General features: G+C 42.3%; 1 protein-coding gene across 1 annotated transcript in view; it reads left to right on the forward strand.

Annotated features, from left to right (window-relative positions):
- The window catches only part of bco2l (beta-carotene 15, 15-dioxygenase 2, like), a 74,229-nt gene that overhangs the window by 31,030 nt on the left and 19,567 nt on the right, over positions 1–23,632 (forward strand). The window contains exons 4-8 of the mRNA XM_034170017.1: positions 553–668; positions 2,531–2,633; positions 4,818–4,958; positions 13,789–13,949; positions 14,532–14,702. Coding sequence (XP_034025908.1) covers positions 553–668; positions 2,531–2,633; positions 4,818–4,958; positions 13,789–13,949; positions 14,532–14,702 — 692 coding nt within the window. The remainder of the gene's footprint in view (positions 1–552; positions 669–2,530; positions 2,634–4,817; positions 4,959–13,788; positions 13,950–14,531; positions 14,703–23,632) is intronic.

Here is a 23,632-nt window from a genome sequence, read left to right on the forward strand (position 1 = left end):
TTGATGAACAGGCTAAAATGTAAAGAGAAATATTGTTGGAGCTAGTTGACTAAGTTAATTTATGCTAAACAATGTGCAAAGCACAGCTTGCTAACTTCAGCATTAGAAACACCTCCACAGTCAAATACAGCCTATAGTAAGTCCCTTCAGCTTCTCCCTTGCTACGCTTGGGGTCACCGCAGCACATCTGAGGTGGATCTGCGTAATTTGGCGCAATTCTTTTTTACACCCGATGCCCTTCCTGACAATACTCAACACGTTACATGGAGAACAGGCAGGTGTGGGGCTTGAACCAGAAACCTTCCACACTGGAAACAAAGAATTCTGCTTTGAAGCCACATTTGAAGTTAATGTTTTAAGTACAAATAGTAAGTATAAGTACAAATCAATAAGTCTGTCTGTGGATGAGAAGTCAATTAAAATAAGTGTAAGGCTTCTGAAAAAGTTTGGAGAAATAGATTTTAAACGCTTTAAAATGAGATCTGAGAGAATGACGAGTATGTTTTTTTTTTATTTTTTGTTCTTTGTTTTTGCTTGTGTATGTGTGGACAGAGGTGACAGATAACGCCAATGTGAACTTTGTCAAGTACAAGGGAGACTATTATGTCAGCACAGAAACCAACTACATGAGAAGAATAGACCCACTAAGTCTGGAGACAAAGGAGAAGGTGAGAGTGACATGATGATGAAGTCTGTGTGAATGTCATGAAAAGGATGAGGAGGAGAGGAGATGATGACACAGGAAAGAAAGAAGAAGGGGAGTGCTTGCCCATCCTTCCAATATCCAAAATGTTGCCACTTTATCCGTAACAAGTTGAAGTGCAGATGCAGTTGGTATGATATTCTGTGCATATATAATTTATTCCCATAGTTTGATGAATTAATCTGTTAAAAAAATCTAATAATTTGGGCAGCACATTCCTATATTTGCATGTATATATTTCTCTGAACAAACACAATGTATTCTGTGATCAATAAATGCATATCCACATTTGTGACAAACCACATAAAATCAATAATAACACAAGTTTAACACATTTTGTGCACCCTCAAAGTCCATGGAGCAGCTAATCAGATGTGGGAACTAATTAATCAAATTGTGCAATCAACACTGTAACTTGTGCAGACACAGTGGTATTTCCAATACTCTGTACAGAAAAGCTGAACCTCATTATATATGTTTTCTCTCTATCACCCTGGACCACAAATAACATTACAGCCTTTTTTCCCCTGCTGCACAACACAGATCAGATACGGGACAGGATCAGGAGCACAGACGCATCAGTGTTCACACACTGATGAAGACCTAGTAGAAACGCGTCTGTGCTCCTGATCCTGCCGTCTTGCCGTGAGTCATTAAAACTTTTATTAAGGACACTTGAGTGTTGCTGGCTATATTTTTATATTAATCATTTGGAATATCCCCATCTAAACAGCGATGCACGTCTTCCACCGGTGCTTGATTTGGTCTGGCATTTATGCAAATCCTGCTTCGCAGAACTTTTCGGCCACCTTCTTGTAAATGTCGCTTTCTCGGTACTTTCTACCGTCAATAAAAGACATTTGTCTTTCACGATACTAATGAAGTACAGTGGTCCCTCGTTTATCGCGGGAGTTATGTTCTAAAAATAACCCGCAATAGGCGAAATCCGCAAAGTAGTCAGCGTTAGTTTTTACAATTATTATAGATGTTTTAAGGCTGTAAAACCCCTCACTACACACTTTATACACTTTTCTCAAAAAGGCATTAACATTTTTCTCACTTTTCTCTCCTGTGTAAACACTCTCTTTTTTCTTCTGGGCAAGAAGATTCTAAACAGACACATGCAGAACACAATGCGCGTGCTCTCCCTTCGCTCACTGCCTCCGGGGGTACGGATGCGGGACCTGCAAAGAATCCAAGTCATGGCCACGGAGCTCTGCGGCTGCGTTATACTGAGACCCTGCAGCGTTGTAGATTTTTCCACAAGAAATCTATCCTCTCTGTAGTCTCTGGACCTGTTGCCAGAGTTGGCGCAGCTCCGCACAGCAGAGGGGGGTGGTGTGAGTGGCCCGCTGCGGCGGTTACCGAGCCCGCAGACTCAATAAGCGCATTGGAGGCAGTGAGAGCAGTGCCGACTGGTGCCGCGACCGGCCCACCTGATAAGGACGCAGAACACAATGCGCTGTTTACCTCTGCTTCTGTGGTGTCTGGTGGGTTGCATGCGCCGCATACAAGTAGTTGCCGTACTCAAAAGACCAAGATTCCTTGCGGATGGGACATGTGCAGAACACAAAATAATGTTCCTTTCTATGGGGATATCCCAATGCGCATTTATATGACCTGATATTCGGGTTAGAAAAGGAGTAACCCAGGGGTCTTATTCGGGTTTTTAAAAACCAGAATATGAGCATATTCGGGTTTTTGCAGGTGTTTACATGGCCGTGCGCAACCGGGTTATTGCAAATATTCTGGTTATGAAAGGGTTATGAAAGGGTTATTGGCTGCATGTAAACATAGTCACTGATCTCATGTCTCTGTCCATTTAAGGTGGACTGGAGTCAGTACATTGCCGTCAACTCAGCTACGGCTCATCCACACTATGACCGCGAAGGCGCCACATACAACATGGGCAACTCCTACAACAGAAGCGGTATCTTTGCTCCACTCACACCTTTCCTCTGTGCATGTGAACATACGAGGGCTGTCAATAAAGTAACGGTCCTTTTTATTTTTTTCAAAAACTATATGGATTTCATTCATATGTTTTTACGTCAGACATGCTTGAACCCTCGTGCGCATGCGTGAGTTTTCCCACGCCTGTCGGTGACGTCATTCGCCTGTGAGCACTCCTTGTGGGAGGAGTCGTCCAGCCCCTCGTCGGAATTCCTTTGTCTGAGAAGTTGCTGAGAGACTGGCGCTTTGTTTGATCAAAATTTTTTCTAAACCTGTGAGACACATCGAAGTGGACACGGTTCGAAAAATTAAGCTGGTTTTCAGTGAAAATTTTAACGGCTGATGAGAGATTTTGAGGTGATTCTGTCGCTTTAAGGACTTCCCACGGTGCGAGACATCGCTCAGCGCTCTCAGGCAGCGTCATCAGCCTGTTTCAAGCTGAAAACCTCCACATTTCAGGCTCTATTGATCCAGGACGTCGTGAGAGAACAGAGAAGTTTCAGAAGAAGTCGGTTTCAGCATTTTATCCGGATATTCCACTGTTAAAGGAGATTTTTTTAATGAAAGACGTGCGGATGGGTCCGCGCGTCGGGACGCAGCCGACGCGGTGCGGCGTCACAGGAAAAACACCTCCATTGGAAGCCTTAAGGACAAGTTGGAACATGTCCTGCTGTTAAACAATTTCTCATATACTCACTCCACTGAAAGCCATCAAAAGCCACCTGTTGTGTGGGCCGCCAGAAGAGGAGGTACTGCTGGCCCACCACCAGAGGGCGCCCTGCCTGAAGTGCGGGCTTCAGGCACGAGAGGGCGCTGCCGCCATGGACACAGCCGGGGGTGACAGCTGTCGCTCATTACCTCTTGACAGCTGTCACCCATCTACTCAACATCATCTCACTCCATAAAGACCAGACGTCATCTCCACCTCGTTGCCAAGATATCATACTTCATAGGAGGTAATACTCTCAGCCTTTTTGTGAGATTTGTAACTCTGTTATTGTGAGAATTTGCAGGAGAACCGGTCGTTTGTGAGGAGGCTGTGCAAGACGGTGCTCCTTTTCAGCTGAGACCGCTGCAACATATTGAATGAGAGGTGGAGGTGGCATTCCCACCGTTGTTGTTACTGGGTGTACACACACCCACACTTGACTGTCTTTGTTCTTCGCCAGCAGTACCAGATCCGACAGTCGGGGACGGTGATCACCTGGGAATACGGGACTTGGCGGCTCCAGTATTCACCAGGTTCTGGGGCGGCGGAAATCGTGTGGTTCCGGCTCTTCTCAGGACAGACGTCTTCTATCCTCGAGCCTGCCCACACGTCACCTCTGTGTATTGACTGTTATGATATTCTGCGATTGTCTGTATGTTCGTTGTGCACATTCACAACATTAAATTGTTACTTTTTGGCTCATCTATTGACCGTTCATTTGCGCCCCCTGTTGTGGGTCCGTGTCACTACACTTTCCCAACACCACCTGGATTTTACAAATGGTTATCAACACGGAGGTGTTTTTCCTGTGCCGCCGCACCGCGTCGGCTGCGTCCCGACGCGCGGACCCGTCCGCACGTCTTTCATTAAAAAAATCTCCTTTAACAGTGGAATATCCGGATAAAATGCTGAAACCGACTTCTTCTGAAACTTCTCTGTTCTCTCACGACGTCCTGGATCAATAGAGCCTGAAATGTGGAGGTTTTCAGCTTGAAACAGGCTGACGACGGCGGCTGAGAGCGCTGAGCGACGTCTCGCACCGTGAAAAGTCCTTAAAGCGACAGTATCACCTCAAAATCTGTCATCAGCCGTTAAAATTTTCACTGAAAACCAGCTTAATTTTTCGAACCGTGTCCACTTCGATGTGTCTCACAGGTTTAGAAAAAATTTTGATCAAACAAAGCGCCAGTCTCTCAGCAACTTCTCAGACAAAGGAATTCCGACGAGGGGCTGGACGACTCCTCCCACAAGGAGTGCTCACAGGCGAATGATGTCACCGACAGGCGTGGAAAAACTCACGCATGCGCATGAGGGTTCAAGCATGTCTGACGTAAAAACATATGAATGAAATCCATATAGTTTTTGAAAAAAATAAAAAGGACCGTTACTTTATTGACAGCCCTCGTATACCATTGCACCAATGGTCAGAATTCTTATTATTTTGATCTGCAGGTTTCTTGTATAACATCATCCGTGTGCCACCTCCTGAGGCAACGGGGGCAGCAGAAGATGCAGCTGATCTGAGTGGAACTGAAGTCATCTGCTCCATCCGTGCAGCTGAACCCAGGAATCCTTCCTATTACCACAGCTTTGGTGAGATATGCAACGTGTAAGTTGTCTGCAGGAAGAGCTTTTAATGAAGTTTGTCAGAGATCACAGCTTTCGCTTTGGTAAAAAGAAACATCACAATTTCCGTGCTCTTATTAACTTCTAATTTGGATTCTGGGCTCATCCTGCTTCTTTTTTGTCAATCACAACGTCTTTGTGTTTTGTGTTCAGCTCTCACTATCTGCTCTGCCTCCACACACAAAAGAAGCCTCATAGTCTTTGAATCTGTGCGTCCTAAAAAAAAACTGTCAAAATTGATGCATGATTAGCTTTTCGGTGTTGGTGTTTCCACGCCTTCACTCAGAGAGAGCTGTTGCTAAGATCTGGGGTAGACACAAATATGTAATTACCGTGATATTTTGTTGTTTGTTTTTATTTGTAGATTTTGTTGCCACAGCAGAATCACACTGATCTTATCACAGGCTTTGCCGCTGCAGCAGTCCACGATTGCTCTGCAAGACTGCCTGGCACCAAGAAATCTCACAAGTGATGGAACACTGTATGTATACAGGATATCCTGAAAGTATTCACAGTGCTTCACTTTTTCCACATTTTGTTGCGTTACAGCCTTATTTCAAAATGGAATCAATTCATTTTTTTCCATCAAGATTCTACACACCACATCCCAAAATGACAACATGAAATGTTTTTTTTTAAAGTTTTTGTAAATGTATTAAAAAAAAAAAAAAAAAAATGGATTTACACGTACATAGGTATTCACAGCCTTTGCTCAAAACTTTGTTGATGCACCATTGACAGGAATTACAGACTCAATTCTGCTTGCATATGATGCCACAAGCTTGGCACACCTATCTTTGGGCAGTTTTGCCCATTCTGTTTTACAGCACCTCTCATGCTCCATCAGGTTGGAGGGGGAGTGTCGGGACACAGCCATTTTCAGATCTCTCCAGAGATGTTCCATTGGCTGGGCCACTCAAGGACATTCACAGAGTTGTCCTGAAGCTACTCCTTTGATATCTTGGCTGTGTGCTTAGGGTCATTGTCCTGCTGAAAGATGAACCGTTGCCCCAGTCTGAGGTCAAGAGCACTCTGGAGCAGGTTGTCATCCAGGATGTCTCTGTACATTGCTGCATTCATCTTTCCCTCAATCCTGACTAGTCTCCCAGTTCCTGCTACTGAAAAACATCCCCACAGCATGATGCTGCCACCACCATGCTTCACTGACATTCACGCTAAAGAATCAATCTTTGTCTCATCAGACCAGAGAATTTTGTTTCTCATGGTCTGAGTCCTTCAGGTGCCTTTTGGCAAACTCCAGCTGGGCTGCCATGTGCCTTTTATTGAGAAGTGGCTTCCGTCTGGTAACTCTACCATACAGGCCTGATTGGTGGATTGCTGCAGAGATGGTTGTTCTTGGATGGAAGGTTCTCTTCTCTCCACAGAGGGATGCTGGAGCTCTGACTGCGTGACCATCGGATCCTTGGTCACCTCCCTGACTGAGGCCCTTCTTCCTCGATCGCTCAGTTTAGACGGGTGGCCAGCTCTAGGAAGAGTCCTAGTGGATCTGAACTTCTTCCATTTACGGATGATTGAGGCCATTGTGCTCATTGGGACCTTCAAAGCAGCAGAAATGTTTCTGTACTCTTCCACAGATTTGTGCTTCCAGACAATCCTGTCTCAGAGATCTACAGACAATTCCTTTGACTTCATGCTTGGTTTGTGCTCTGACACGCACTGTCAACTGTGGGACCTTATATGCAGACAGGTGTGTGTCTTTCCAAATCATGTTTAATCAACTAAATTTACTCCAGGTAGACTCCAACTAAACTGTAGAAACATCTCAAGGATGATCAGTGGTAACGGGATGCACCTGACCTCAGTTTTGAGCTTCATGGCAAAGGCTGTAAATACTTATGTAAATATGATTTCTTGGTTTTTACATTTTTAATAAATTAGCATATATATATATATATATTATATATACTCAACAAAAATATAAATGCAACACTTTTGGTTTTGCTCCCATTTTGTATGAGATGAACTCAAAGATCTAAAACTTTTTCCACATACACAATATCACCATTTCCCTCAAATATTGTCCACAAACAAGTCGAAATCTGTGATAGTGAGCACTTCTCCTTTGCTGAGATAATCCATCCCACCTCACAGGTGTGCCATACCAAGATGCTGATTAGACACCATGATTAGTGCACAGGTGTGCCTTAGACTGTCCACAATAAAAGGCCAATCTGAAAGGTGCAGTTTTGTTTCATTGGGGGGGGGGTACCAGTCAGTATCTGGTGTGACCACCATTTGCCTCATGCAGTGCAACACATCTCCTTCGCATCATCCGTGAAGAGAACACCTCTCCAACGTGCCAAACGCCAGCGAATGTGAGCATTTGCACACTCAAGTCGGTTACGACGACAAACTGGAGTCAGGTCGAGACACCGATGAGGACGACGAGCATGCAGATGAGCTTCCCTGAGATGGTTTCTGACAGTTTGTGCAGAAATTCTTTGGTTATGCAAACCGACTGTTTCAGCAGCTGTCCGAGTGGCTGGTCTCAGACGATCTTGGAGGTGAACATGCTGGATGTGGAGGTCCTGGGCTGGTGTGGTTACACGTGGTCTGCGGTTGTGAGGCTGGTTGGATGTACTGCCAAATTCTCTGAAACGACTTTGGAGACGGCTTATCGTAGAGAAATGAACATTCAATACACGAGCAACAGCTCTGGTTGACATTCCTGCTGTCAGCATGCCAACTGCACGCTCCCTCAAATCTTGCGACATCTGTGGCATTGTGCTGTGTGATAAAACTGCACCTTTCAGAGTGGCCTTTTATTGTGGGCAGTCTAAGGCACACCTGTGCACTAATCATGGTGTCTAATCAGCATCTTGATATGGCACACCTGTGAGGTGGGATGGATTATCTCAGCAAAGGAGAAGTGCTCACTATCACAGATTTAGACTGGTTTGTGGACAATATTTGAGGGAAATGGTGATATTGTGTATGTGGAAAAAGTTTTAGATCTTTGAGTTCATCTCATACAAAATGGGAGCAAAACCAAAAGTGTTGCGTTTATATTTTTGTTGAGTGTATATACGAGGTCTGTTAGAAAAGTATCCGACCTTTTTATTTTTTTCAAAAACCTGATGGATTTGAATCACGTGTGCTTGCATGAGCCAACCTTGAACCTTCGTGCGCATGCATGATTTTTTTCACGCCTGTCGGTTGCATCATTTGCTTGTAAGCAGCCTTTGTGTGAGGATGGGTGTAGTCTCTTGTCATTTTTTCTTTGCAAGGAAATGGCGGAACGACTGGAGCAACGCGACTGCATCAAATTTTGCCAGAAACTGGACGACAGCCAGGTGGAAACCATTCGGATTATTCAGACGGCTTTCGGTGACGATCCTATGGGCATCACACAGATTAAGGAGCGGTACAACCGGTTTAAAGATAGACGCACAATGGTGGAGAGCGAGCCACGTTCCGGGCGGCCATCAACACGCTGAAATGACCTGATCATTTCCAAAGTGAATGCTGTGATGATGTGGGATCTTTGTGTGACTATCCGAGAAACTGTGGAAGAGGTGGACATCAGCACTTTTTCGACACATTCCACTGTGACAGAAGATTTTGCCATAAAAAGAGTTGCAGCAAAATCCATTGGCACAAAGCTGATGCCACAGCAAAAGCACCACCGTGTTGAAGTCTCACAGGACATGTTGTGACATGCCCACCTCTTCCACAATTTCTCGGATAGTCACATGACTGAAAAGCCACCGAAAGCCGTCTGAATCTTCCGAATGGTGGAAGAGGTGGGCATCATTTTTTGGAGTCCAGCATGTCCTGTGAGAATTCAAGGACTCACACAAAGGCTGCTTACAAGCAAATTACGCAATTGACAGGCGTGAAAAAATTCAAGCATGCGCACGAAGGTTCAAGGTTGGCTCATGCAAGTACACGTGATTCAAATCCATCAGGTTTTTGAAAAAAATAAAAAGGTCGGATACTTTTATATATATATATATATATATATATATATATATATATATAAACATTTTTTTTCACATTGCCATTATGGGGTATTGTGTGTACAATTTTGAGGAAAAAAATGAAATTCATCCATTTTGGAATAAGGCTGTAACATAAAATGTGGACAAAGTGAAGCGCTGTGAATACTCTCTGGATGCACTGTATATCATGGGGCTACATAATTTCTATCACTTGTTACATAGGGTGGGGAGTATTTTATATTCCCTGTTTCACATGTTTGTTTGTTCACAGGATATCTGTAACTCCAAATCTGTACTGAAAGGACAGTCCTGAGAAAAGATTTGCCAAAGGGGGTATAGCGGCACTGCTTTCTATTAAAACATACTGTATCTAACATCATAAAAAAGTAACATATCATAAAGGATTCCATGCAAACCTCCATCACTAGTCAGATGACACAAACAGAACAAGTCCCTTTCCGCTGACAGACAGAAAATGTCTTGCCAGTTTCTCCAAAATTGCATCACCACTGAGTAATGTTTACTGGCCATTCTGCCTCAGAATAATAAGACAGATTTCTGAAAATTAGAATTTTTATTGACAATGACCACGAGAGCACAGCGCTTATTATGAATCAACCAGAACTGGATCATGTGGATCTGGAGCTAATTGCATTGGTATATTTAAACATTGACTATGATAATCATCCCAGTGTTTAAAGCTGAGCGGGTGATGTGCAGTGAGCAAACAAGGGAGCATCTTTACCAAAGCATGTAACATAAAAACAAACAATCAATATATCAATAATATCTAATCAATAAAAACCCATTAATTTAAGGTATGCAGGTCATGTACTTACAATGAACTTATTAATAAATTCACACACACTTTTAATATGTAGATAATTGGCATGTGAATGAGATATGTTCAAACATCTTCAAGCTGTGTAACAATTCATTTTGTGACCTGCGTGTTTTTTTGTCACTCTGCCACTAGGAGGTGCTCTTATTTTTCAGATAAAACAACAGGGGCGGCATCAAACATGATACACTTTTCACTTATGGTGACACTTAAGGGGGATAGAGAATCAAAATCATATTTTTCATGTTTTTGGTGATAGTTCAGAGTCTCCCCGCTGTGGGGAAAACACACCAAGTGCCAGCAAGTTTCAGAACCTCTGTTTCAAGTAATTCTCCTTTTTTGAATTGCCGCCAGAAAATAGGCCAATTCGTGTTTGAGGGAAACATTGCGTCACATTTTCACCAATAGCCCCCCCCACACACACCCACCCCCTTTCACACACGCCCCTTCGAAATGAATTATTCATAAGGTTGTGCCCACCCATTCCTACCACTGGAAGAGGAGCAATGGCGAGCTACAGGTGTGCCTTCCCAGGCTGTCATGATCTTTCCATATTCTTCCCACGGAAAGCAATGTACGCGATCACTGGCTTTTATTCATTTTTAACCGCATCCCCAGGACATACAACCACCGGCTATTTCTTTGCTCTGCGCATTTCACGGAGGACTGTTTCACCAACCTTGCTCAATTTCGAGCTGGCTTCAGTTGGCATTTAATAGTCAGTAGAGGGTCAGTTCCGACTTTGCGACAAAATCAACCCCAGCAATCAGTAGCCTGTAAGTATCACATTTTCTTTTGTTTTAAATTTGTGTTGCGCTATATTCCTGTTGTAAGAATTGCATGTTAGAATGGCACATATTATCACTTTACCGGGGCGTCGCTAGGCCGGTATCATACATTTACGTCAACGGTATCTGGCTATACCCGCCTGCTGTGCGTAAACAAATGACGTCATACCACGCGCAGCCCAAGAACTGCCCCGCAGACGGGGAAAAAAAAAACAAAAAAAAAAACTGTCTGCACAGGAAGATGAAAAGGCGAGAAGTGTGTTTTGGTTCCAATATGGATATTCCGGATCATTTTCTCATGGACTTGTCGACGCAATGAGCAGCAGCTAAAGCAGCCAGCTTGATGAGGATGCGCTGCTGAATTTCAACAGCAGCGCGCGCACCAAGCAGCAGAAGTTAAGTGAGCCAACTTTTTATGTACGCGTTACGTGTTGTGTATGTCAGTAAAAAGTGATAATAATGCAAATAACATGCTTTTGTCGTACGGTATGCATTTTTCTGAGTCCCTCCGTCCATCCCGTCGCCCAAAATGACAGCTATTCGCCCGAGTTAGACGAGGGCGAATAGCTGTCATTTTGGGCGACTGGGCGTAGCAGTCAACCTTACCACCTTTAGGAAAGTTAGCCGATAAAGTGGGAGTGCTTTCTTTTCAGTGAGAGCAAGGGCACCCAATCAAACAATGGCAACCGATCAGCGCCAACACCTACGTGCATTTCATAATGAGGTTGCCAAATAAGCTCCAAAACGACGTCATTAAATGCAAATGAAGCATTCTAAACCCAGCATAGTAACATAACTGTTTCAGAGAGCCTTTTAGGAAGGTTCTGAGCCATTACAGACCCAACCAATTTTTTTGGGGCTACATATCACATCACAGAACAAGGATTAATGCCCCATTCAACCTCTCTCTATCACCTTTAAGTCACTAAACCAATTGAACTACAAAAACACAATGAATCAGTAACACTAACAACACTAGTATGAACCACAATAACAACATTTAAAACCCCCAAACCAAGAAATCCCATAATGCATTGCAGCACAAGAATTTACAGGTTTAGCGACTGGCCCAGCGATCCAGATTATGCATTTCTTAATGCAGTTATATGATCGGTTGATTTTACTGTTCATTCATATGTAAGAGCCTATAGTGCATTTATTTTTTTATTTCCCCTTCCCTTTCGTGACAACCAATCACAGCTCTTCCAGGACCATGTCATACTGAGCAAATGGGTTGACCCTGCCTCTTCACTAAGATAGAAGTTTCTGTCAACACCTTGCCCAGAGTTCGTCTCAGACACCTCTTGGGTCTCTCTGAGGCTGGGAGTCCTTGGCAGGATATTTTAGACTAAGTTAGGAGCTCTTTGAGAGGACTTTGAGATGTACCAAGCATACTGGCCCAGAGCAGTACAGTGACTTAATGGAGAGCAGCACAGTAGCCTCACAGCAAGAAGGTTCTGGGACTGCATCCCACTTGGTCCTTTCTGTGTTTCAAATTTGCATGTTTTCACTGTCTCTGAATGGGTCTGGCCACTCTGGTGTTCTCCCACTATCAAAAGCATGTTTTTTTAGGTGTCCAAGACAGCATTTCTACATCTGGAGATGGCCCCTGGGTGTCAGACTGTGGCTGCCCACTGCTCCTAGTGGTTGGATTGTGCCAAACTGTAACTGGGATGGGTTCAATGCAGAGGACATATTTCATTATATTTACAATAACTGTAAAAGTCATTCTTTGTCTTCAAACTGGAAGATCCATTGTTGAGTTGTAAAGATCAAAATTATTAAGAAAACATAGTCAAAAATCAAAAGCATGAATATCACAGAGGTTTTAGCCAAACACGACTGTTTTGTTTTTTTGCTTTTTGTTGTTTTCTACTATGCTCTTTTTAACTGTGTTAAACAAGGTAATGGTGCCCTTAGCATGAAGATGCTAATGGCTATGGCAGATAGGTTAGCATAGCATCAGAAAGGGTCAACTTGTTTGAATTTCCTTAAACAATATAATACATCAACTGCTAGAAATTTGGTTGTCGACCCCAATCATCTTGATTTTGACAGCACTGACCTTGACCTCCACCTAAATGATTGGCCTTTGGCTGACCTTCGCAGGGCAACTACAAATGCCACAAATGTGCAAATTTAGGTCAAAATCAGGTTACAAATCCAGCCCAGTCTCACGTTTTTTTTCGTGCTCCCTTCACGAAATGATTAAAATTTTCGTGACCGGGTTTTTTTAACTCACTATTACTAACCCTACTTCTACCCCCAACCCTAACCTTAACCATAACCTAAGAAATACTTAGGTCAAAATCAGGTTACAAATCCAGCCCAGTCTCACGTTTTTTTTTCGTGCTCCCTTCACGAAATGATTAAAATTTTCGTGACCGGGTTTTTTTAACTCACTATTGCTAACCCTACTTCTACCCCCAACCCTAACCTTAACCATAACCTAACCCTACTCCTTCCCCCAACCCTAACCATAACCACCCCAACCCCCCCCGCTTCACTTTTAATTTCACACAGCCATCACAGAATGAATTAGAATGAATTCATGCTCCCATTACAAAAATGTGGCACTTTTCGTGACAAAATCATAAACCAACAGATTAATGTATATTTTGTGCTCCCCAATCACGACATGCCATGAGATATGGTACTAAAGATCACATTCCGTGACATTGACCCAGCAGCCATGACCGTGCCTGGGCAATTCCAGAACCCACCTACAAATGTATGCTAAGGTTGGTGCAAATAAGAGTGAAAAGTATGAATGAAATTTTGACTGTTGACCTCCAGTCACTTTGACCTTCACCCCAATGATTGATTTTTGCCAAATTTAATTCACTTGGACAATTCCAGAACTCACCAAATGATCACCCTGCATTCTATATCATACCATGTTGGAAATACAAAGTCTTGTGCGGAGGATGTAGTGGCCTTAACAGTTGGGAATTTGGATTCTCACCTGAGTGTCACAAGTTCAGTTCCACAATCAGAAAATCATTAAGGCCCTCTTGAGCGAGGTCCTTAATCCTCAAGATGTATTTGGAATGCAGATGAACGCCTTATACAGCAGCATGGGTGAATGTGAAGATTCACTGTCAAGCATTTTGAGCATCATTTACCACATGTATAAGGTATTATTTTGTTTTTAAATCTATTTCTGTGTGTATGTGTGTGTGTGTGTGTGTGTGTGTCTGCTACAGCCATGTCAGAGAACTACATCGTGTTCATTGAGCAGCCTCTCAAGCTGAACCTGATGAAGCTTTTGTGGTACAAAATTCAAGGAAAGAGTTTCAATAAAATCCTGTACTGGGATCCGCGGTACGACACCGTCTTTCATCTGGTCAACAGGCGAACAGGGAAGGTGGGTTAAAAATGATTTGGTTGATAGAGTTAATCCATGCAAAAAAAAGAAAAAAGCTGCTAAATAATCAGAGCAAGAGATATGAGAGCAAGATCTTGTCATGCGTGAAGAAGTCTTTCCTGTTTCTTTTGATGAATTTGCACTCTGTCACTCTCTGTCTTCTTCTTTTCAATTTCCTCACCTCATTACACAGCGTACCCATTAAACGTTCACACTGTGAATGTGCACGGACATTAAACTTCTTTCTCACCTTGTGACTTAGCTTGTTGCCACTGACGCTTTACTTTTGTAATTATTCGTTGCTGTTGCTTTACTTTGGCAGGATTCAAAAACTAATGAACTTATTTCTACAAAAGTTAATGAAAAATATGAGCCAGTCTGAAATGGATATCATTAATATTTACTGGTACATCCAGTTCCCGATTCTATGTAAATACCTTTTTACTGAGACGGGCATTTGGAAGTGAAATAATCACTCAGATGCATTCCCTTGTCATTTACATTTGATCTTGTTTATTGAGAAGATGGTGTTATTTTGAATATTTCATATTCACTGATTGTTTGATGTGGGTGAATTTTTAGGAGAGTGAACTGAAGTACCGATCGGCGGCCATGATCACGCTGCATCAGATCAACGCCTTTGAGGAAAACGGCTTCTTGGTTGTGGACATGTGCTGTGCTGATGATGGGGAGATTCTTGGAGAATTCACCTTGGAGAACCTCCGCAAAACCTCAGGTGAAGAAATGGATAAGGTGAGTGCCTAGAAATACTTTCAGAACTTTCATGGATTTTCAACAATATTTTTATCTTGATAAGTTGATATCAAGTGCTGTTCTATGTGATTAATTTCCATATTTTACACCACACTACCTTTTATACTATACTATCATTTTGAAACAAATTCCACATCAAATGGATGATAGTTATGAAGGGCCCCTTTACACAAGTACAAATCAGGGCAAATCACGTCGGAACAGTTCATAAAAGCGAACCACAAAAACATCGAGCCAACAGGCAGGCGTGCACAAATCCATTGTAGGGGTATTGTGCACGCTTGACCATTGGCTGCGAGCATGTGTAACCACATTGCGCAGCTTCTGTGAAAAAAAAATACATGCCACCCATGGGATTCAAACCTGCACTTTCCAAAAGCTCTGACTGCCAGCCAGAAACTTTACCACTGCGCTACCATCACTGTCCTTTAAAAGGTGTGGGAAAATGCCTGATATCAAGAAGGACATGGACGTATTTAAGAAAAAATAAAACCATACACCATATAAAAACACCGCATTTTATTGAATCCCTCTTTTCAAGCGGGCAGTACAGGTGTGATCCGCCTGTTCCTCTGTAGATGTCCCACGGTCACAGACGTACAGTCATGAAATGACATGAATGAGAAGCAGTGTGCTCTTATCATGTCCACATCGTGTCTTGTGGACTGCGTGCTGTAGGACAGACACCGTGTCATGTGGAACAGAGTTCACGTGGGTGACATGACATTCAGATTGCCTGCTGCGTGTTATGATCTGATGGTGTGTTTCACCTGGGGTAGCCTGTCAGTGTGTGCGCAGTGCGAGAACTCGCTGCAACCCATTGCAATGGCAATATATGTTTTTATGTACAGTATAACCACGGGAGGACAGCAAGCAGACACACGCACGTCACAGTGGACAGTGTTACTTCATGTCCATCTAGAACACAGTACGTGTTCCCCAGCTGGGACGTCCAGAACCACAGATCTCCACAGCTGCTCCTATTGGCAGACACACCCCCTGTCAGTTCAGCGCACACCCCAACGTGTCACTGTGTCTGTTTGCAAAGCCACACTCGTGGGGCACGTAGACAAATTTCACATTCAGCTCGACAGTGATCGTCTGCTGACTTTTGTCGTGCTAACAGTGTGAACTGCCACACATTTTCTAAGTGCCAAACAAGCGGTGTTAGATGTTCCTGTGTGTCAGCTGGAATTTGGCCGACACCTGCCGCAAGAGGGTTCGATGGGCTCTCACAGAAGTAATTCAAGTGCACAAATTAAGATTATTTTTTGGAGGCAGACGATTAATTTAAAAGTATAAAATATTAATTCATGCAGGTCAGGTAATGGAACACCATGCTCTGTCAAAAAAGTTTATGTTAAAGGGGTCATATTGTACAAGATCTCGAAAAGGTGTCTACCTTTTATTGATTAAATATTGTTGGTTGTCACATGTGACATATCTCACAAAAGTCAAAAACAGATCTCCTGTGTACTTTCTGACTGACTCCCAGTCTGGGAGATCTGCTCCATAGGAGTCAGACACAACAGACTGGTGACATGCATATTTTTGATTGTCACCAACAGAGGGCATTGTGCAAATGGTGACACAGTTCTGCAAAAACTGAGTTTTTTAATCATATGATACTTCATTTTGAAATCTTACTTTTTTGATGTTGATAGCCAAAATCATTTTCTCATCCAATGGTCCCATAGAAGATCTTAACCAATCAGCATCCAGTGTTCAATTTAAGGACTCAGTGGCTCTTTCAGTCAACAAACATCAATATGATGGTTGAATCCCAACCTTGTTTTGAGAGGGTGTGTTAACCCCCAAAACGGCAATCTGCAGCAAATTGTGAATCCTGAAAAAATCTCACGAAATGTGAACGCACATCTTGCAAAAGGTGAATTTCTTCATGACTACAGCTCCAGTCACAAAATTAATTTGTGCTCCCATCATGACAAGTGCAGCATTTTCATGATGGCATCACAAACTAATAGGTAATTTACTTTGTGTTGCCATCACAAAATCTCATTAAGTTTGGATATTTCATGTTAGTGTAATTTAATTTTTGATCGTTAATGGAGCAAACCACAAGAACAAGATAGGAAATCTGAACATTTCCCAAAATATATTCAACTAATCAACAACTCATGCATTTCTTTGTTGATTTTACAATTTATTCTGCCATGCTAATGCCACACCTGATTAAGAGAAACATACATTAAATTAGCTTGTTGCCCGTGGGGATCCATGGGCTCTAGATTGGGTAGTGTTTATAAAATAGGTAGCTGACATTTTTCAAGGAAGGTAATAAATTGCGCAATAATGAGAAGAAATGGTGTGTGACTCCAGAATGTTTTTAGAACATTAGACCTCAGACCTCAACAGTTTTTAGAAGGAGAACTCAACCCCTTTATTTCCTATAATTCCATATTTTTTTTTTATGTTAATTTACTGTCTTAATGTATTTATAAATTGTTTAGGTTTTTGTTATACACACAGTTATTGTTATTAATTATTATTATATTATTATATTTGATTACTTCTATTTTGTCATTTGATTTTTCAATGGATGGCAATGGAAATAAGTGTTTTCACTTTCTTCTGGCATCCATGTATTTTTAATGTATTTACAATTATATTACATTCTTACATTGAACTTACTAAATAAAATCACGCATGCAGGCTTTTAATATATAGATGATTTACCGCCCCTTGCTGGATTGGCGTGTGAGTCCAGAAGTTAAATATCAAAGTCCATTGTTCAGGGTTGTTAGCTAATATCCGTAGTTTCGCCAAACGTATTAGTCCTATCAACGTTTCGTTTTGGCGGTGTCATCCTTTAGCGGTCATCATTGAACAAAAATACATAAGCAAACCAAAAGGCAAATGTCAGCATTCCCCAGTTTGTCAGTGGTTGAAATCGTCAGCATTAATTAAACAATCAATCAATCAATCAATCAATCAATTTTATTTATATAGCGCCAAATCACAACAAACAGTTGCCCCAAGGCGCTTTATATTGTAAGGCAAGGCCATACAATAATTACTTAAAAAACCCAACGGTCAAAACGACCCCCTGTGAGCAAGCACTTGGCGACAGTGGGAAGCAAAAACTCCCTTTTAACAGGAAGAAACCTCCAGCAGAACCAGGCTCAGGGAGGGGCAGTCTTCTGCTGGGCCTGGTTGGGGCTGAGGGAGAGAACCAGGAAAAAGACATGCTGTGGAGGGGAGCAGAGATCAATCACTAATGATTAAATTCAGAGTGGTGCATACAGAGCAAAAAGAGAAAGAAACACTCAGTGCATCATGGGAACCCCCCAGCAGTCTAAGTCTATAGCAGCATAACTAAGGGATGGTTCAGGGTCACCTGATCCAGCCCTAACTATAAGCTTTAGCAAAAAATAAAGTTTTAAGCATAATCTTAAAAGTAGAGAGGATGTCTGTCTCCCTGATCTGAATTGGGAGCTGGTTCCACAGGAGAGGAGCCTGAAAGCTGAAGGCTCTGCCTCCCATTCTACTCTTACAAACCCTAGGAACTACAAGTAAGCCTGCAGTCTGAGAGCGAAGCGCTCTATTGGGGTGATATGGTACTATGAGGTCCCTAATATAAGATGGGACCTGATTATTCAAAACCTTATAAGTAAGAAGAAGAATTTTAAATTCTATTCTAGAATTAACAGGAAGCCAGTGAAGAGAGGCCAATATGGGTGAGATATGCTCTCTCCTTCTAGTCCCCGTTAGTACTCTAGCTGCAGCATTTTGAATTAACTGAAGGCTTTTCAGGGAACTTTTAGGACAACCTGATAATAATGAATTACAATAGTCCAGCCTAGAGAAAATAAATGCATGAATTAGTTTTTCAGCATCACTCTGAGACAAGACCTTTCTAATTTTAGAGATATTGCGTAAATGCAAAAAAGCAGTCCTACATATTTGTTTAATATGCGCTTTGAATGACATATCCTGATCAAAATGACTCCAAGATTTCTCACAGTATTACTAGAGGTCAGGGTAATGCCTCCCAGAGTAAGGATCTGGTTAGACACCATGTTTCTAAGATTTGTGGGGTCAAGTACAATAACTTCAGTTTTATCTGAGTTTAAAAGCAGGAAATTAGAGGTCATCCATGTCTTTATGTCTGTAAGACAATCCTGCAGTTTAGCTAATTGGTGTGTGTACTCTGGCTTCATGGATAGATAAAGCTGGGTATCATCTGCGTAACAATGAAAATTTAAGCAATGCCGTCTAATAATACTGCCTAAGGGAAGCATGTATAAAGTGAATAAAATTGGTCCCAGCACAGAACCTTGTGGAACTCCATAATTAACCTTAGTCTGTGAAGAAGATTCCCCATTTACATGAACAAATTGAAGAACAAACAAGAAGAACTAAAGAAATGCTAAGGCAATCGCCAGCCACTAGCCCTAAAGTTCACTAAAAGACCCAGAATTTAGATAAAGTTGAGACCGCGGCACGCTCCGTTTCCTAATAAAATTAATTTAAAAGCATAAAAAGCATAGCAACATACTATGCCAGAATACTACCCATACGAAAGGGAAAATAAGTGCATCTTAACTCTGGACTTGAAAGTCTCTGCAGACTCTGACTGTTTTATTGATGCAGGGAGATCATTCCACAGAACAGGGACACGATAAGAGAAAGCTCTGTGACCCGCAGACTTTTTATTCACCCTAGGAACACAAAGTAGTCCTGCACCCTGAGTACGCAAAGCCGGGGCGGTACGTAAGGTTTAGGTCAGCTGGGTAGGGAGGTGCCAGTCCGTGAACAATTTTATAGGCTAGTAGCAGAACCTTAAAATCTGATCTCACAGGGACAGGAAGCCAGTGAAGGGATGCCAAAATGGGTGTAATGTTGTCAAACTTTCTGCTTCGTGTCAAAAGTCTGGCAGCAGCATTTTGAACCAATTAGAGAGCCCTAATGCTGCGTTCACACCGGACAACACGCGAGCGATGACGGCGACAGGTTGCCATGTAATGCCTATGGAAGGACCCATTGTGACACCACAAAAGTTGAAGCCACGCAATGCGATGCAATGGACATGAATGAAACGACGTGAATGAAGCGATTGTGAGCGATTGGCGCATTTGTGACGCAATATCGTGTCATGTTGCCCTCCTCCCCAAGTTGAAAAATCTGAACTTTTTCATCTTGTCGTGTCGCGATGACCAATCAGGGACTGGATGTGTAGTGATGTGGAGCTGTCTGGAGTTTATACTTGATGTGGACATGTCCTATCTCTGGCAGCCAGCCTGTGAGCAGGACTTATGTCCCTTTTGTCCTTTATTTCACAATTATGACAGAGTTTGAGGGGAGAGCGAGCAGCAGGGAGTTTTTTTGTTCTTCACGTGCGCGTGCGAACGAATCGTCCGTGAAGATTATTTTATTTATTAACTACACAGATGTATAATAAAACAAATGGTGACTGGTTTATAACACAATTATGACAGAGTTGGAGGGGAGAGCGAGCAGCAGCACAGCAGCCAGTTTTTTTTTTATGTGCGCACGTGAATGAATACTCTGTGAAGATAATTTTATTAACTACACAGATGTATAATAAAACAAATGGTGACTGGTTTATAACACAATTATGACAGAGTTTGAGGGAAGAGTGAGCAGCCACACCACAGCAGCAGTGGCAGCCAGTTTTAGTTTTTTTTATTGTTCACATGTGCACACGCGAACAGGACAGAAGGTCCTCAAACTGGGTCCTGGAAAGGTGGAAGTACCGCTGAAAGTGGCCGTCATCCAGACGAAGCTCCTGCAGCAAATGATGAATTTGTGGTGTTGCGTGGCGTCCAGTGTGAACGCGGCTCAAGCAGAGCGACACACCGGGCAATAGTGGCGCATCCATCGCCAGGTGAGGGATGCGAATTTGTGGCATCGTGTGGCATGCAGTGTGAACACGGCATAATGCTGGACTGTGGTAAACCAGAAAATTGAATATTGCAGTAGTCCAATGTGGAAGAAACAAACGCATGAATCAGGGTCTCAGCATCAGCCACAGACAGGATGGTCCTTGTAATATCTCTAATGTGGAGGTGAAAGGACAACGTAGGATCAAAGATTACCCCAAGGTTCCTCACTTTGTCAGTGTGATGTATGACACACGAGTCTAGGTTAAGCATTAGCTGGTCAAATTGATGCCGATGTCTCACTGGACCAAGAACCATCATTTTAGTCTTATCAGAGTTTAAAAGTAGGACGTTTCTAGACATCCAGCTTCTGACTGATGCAAGGCAATCTTTGCGGGTGATAGAATCCCCTGTCACTAAAGCCCGCCGTTTCAGCCTGGAGATAGGAGTGGAAGTCACCCATGGGCTCAAAGAACTCACATCAGGCATATCCAAGGGAGAAAACCAGTTCACAATTTGCAGTGGAAAGTGTGAGTGTATAGCAACATTTCCTGTATATTCATTTTGTGAATTGTATTGTAATTTATGTCTGGTCTGCTTGAGGTTACTTCCTCAGAGGGAGTTTTTCCTTGCCATTGTCGCCTGTGTGGTTGCTCTGGGGGTTAGTAAGGTTAGAACTTACTTGTGTGAAGTGCCTTTAGGCAACTATGTTGTGATTTGGCGCTATATAAATGAAAATAAATTGAAAATTGAAATTGAATTGTGATCGGAGTACCACAACCGGGCACCAACCCCTACGTCACTTCCTCCGCCTAACCACAGTCCGAAAGCTGTCCTCCACAGCCGGCATTTTGAGGCTGATGCTAATGGGCACACTAGCCGGCCCAACACTAACCTCATCATCTATCTCCACTGAGCTAAGAAGCTGTTCTAGCTTACAGAAACGGCTCTCTAAAAGAGCCACCCTAGATGCGAGCATCACACACAATTTACGTAAAGTAGCATACTTTGTGCGCCAGAAAATTCAAGAGTATAGCCAAGCAAGCGCGACCTAACCACTAACAAATATGCTAACCACTCCGAAGGTTCACACAGGAGTAAATTAATGAGCTAAAATTCAGAGCAGTTACACTGAAAAACTAACAGAAGTATTAAAGAAGCGGGGGAGCGGGAGTCGACCTAGCTAACGTAAGCTAACCGCTAGCGATAATGCCAGCCACTCCGAAGATTTACACCAGAGTAAAATAATGACCTAAAATTCACAGCGGTTACACTGAAAAACTAAAAGAAGTAAGTAGACTGGTAAAAACAGTAATAAAAGAAACGGTGGGGAGGGGGTCGACCTAGCTAATGCAAGCTAACCGCTAGTGAAAGCTAACCACTAGCGATTCACAACAGAAGGACTGTAGTTAAATAAGATTCAGAGTAGATACACTTCAAAACCAAGAAGTGTTAAACCGAAATAAAAGAAACAAGTACAACCGTGTAGGGATTGGAAGAGTGTCACAACAGCAAGCAATCCGTCTGAAGCAAGTTGCCAGATCTGTGAGCCAGAACCAGCTAGCCAGCATAATACAACTTGTAAAGTGCTTTGGGTGTCTTGAAAAGCGCTCTGTAAATCCGTCATTATTATTATTATTAAAACCCCAAAACCCAGAACTCCCATGGTGTATTGGAGCACAATAAGTGTCATGTTGCTGTTTCCATGAGTGAGAAGGATAGCATGTTGTTCACTGTTGTTAGCTAATATTGCTAATTTCTCCAAAAATATTAGTCTTATCAACATTCTGTTTTCACAGCATTCATCTTTGGCCCAAAACACATAAGCATACCAAACAGCAAATATCCACTCTTCCCTGTTTCTCCATGATCGAAGCCACATACACATACACATACATGCACACAGAAGCCACTTGGCTATTATAATATAAAAACACATGTACGCTAGGCATATATGCCTGTTCGCGAAGTGCGGAACACTTAGAATCATAACTGACGATAAAGCTGGAGAAATATTTAACTGTGTTAAACAAGGCAATGGTGCCCTTAGCATGAATACACTAAGGCTATGGGAGATAGGTGAGCATAGCATCAGATAGGGTCAACTTGTTGATGTTTGAATTTCCCAGTAAACAATATAATATAATGCCTGCTAGAAAATTGGTTGCTGACCCAATCATCTTGATTTTGACACCAGTGACCTTGACCTTCACCCATATGACTAGCCTTTGGTTGACCTTGGCAGGGCAACTCCAGATGCCACCCACGTATTGTGCAAACAGGTCAAAATCGGGTTAAAAATCACATTCCATAACCTTGACCTTGCCTGGGCGATTCCAGAACCCACCTGCAAATATATTCTAATGTTGGTGAGCGCCTTGGGGCAACTGTTTGTTGTGATTTGGCGCTATACAAGAAAAAAGTTGATTGATTGATTGATTGAGTCAGAGTGAAAAAAAAAAACATAAAATTTTGAGTGTTGACCTCCAGTCACTTTGACCTCAATGATTGATCTTTGGCAAACAATTCATTTGGTCAATTCTAGAATGCACCAAATGATGGTCCTGGGTTATATAAAGTACCAAGCTGGAAGTACAAAGTCTTGTGTGGAGGATGTGGTGGCCTTAACAATTGGGAGTTTGGGTTCTCATCTGAGTGTCACAGGTTCAGTTCCACAATCAGAAAACTATTTAATGTATATTTTACATTATATCTTAATCAAGTGAGGTGCAGACTGGCACTCATTATCGCCTGACAATCCAGATTGTTTGATCTGGATTGTGCATTTTGTGAACATTTGAATTTAATATTGAAGACCCTGTTTCATGTACATTTTGCATTATATCTCAGTCAAAAGTTCCAATTTTATGCCTGTTTGTCTATCTTCCAGTTATCAGAAACCAAGTGTCAAAAAGCAATGACAAATTGTGCATAGCAGAAATAATCAATGTTTTATGAAAAATATCTGAAAAAGCATTCAGAAACCGAAAAAAACAAGCAAATAAACAAACCTGATAACACCACACACATAAAAAACTTTGATTC

Source organism: Thalassophryne amazonica, chromosome 5 (assembly GCF_902500255.1).
Source record: "Thalassophryne amazonica chromosome 5, fThaAma1.1, whole genome shotgun sequence".
Taxonomy (NCBI): domain Eukaryota; kingdom Metazoa; phylum Chordata; class Actinopteri; order Batrachoidiformes; family Batrachoididae; genus Thalassophryne; species Thalassophryne amazonica.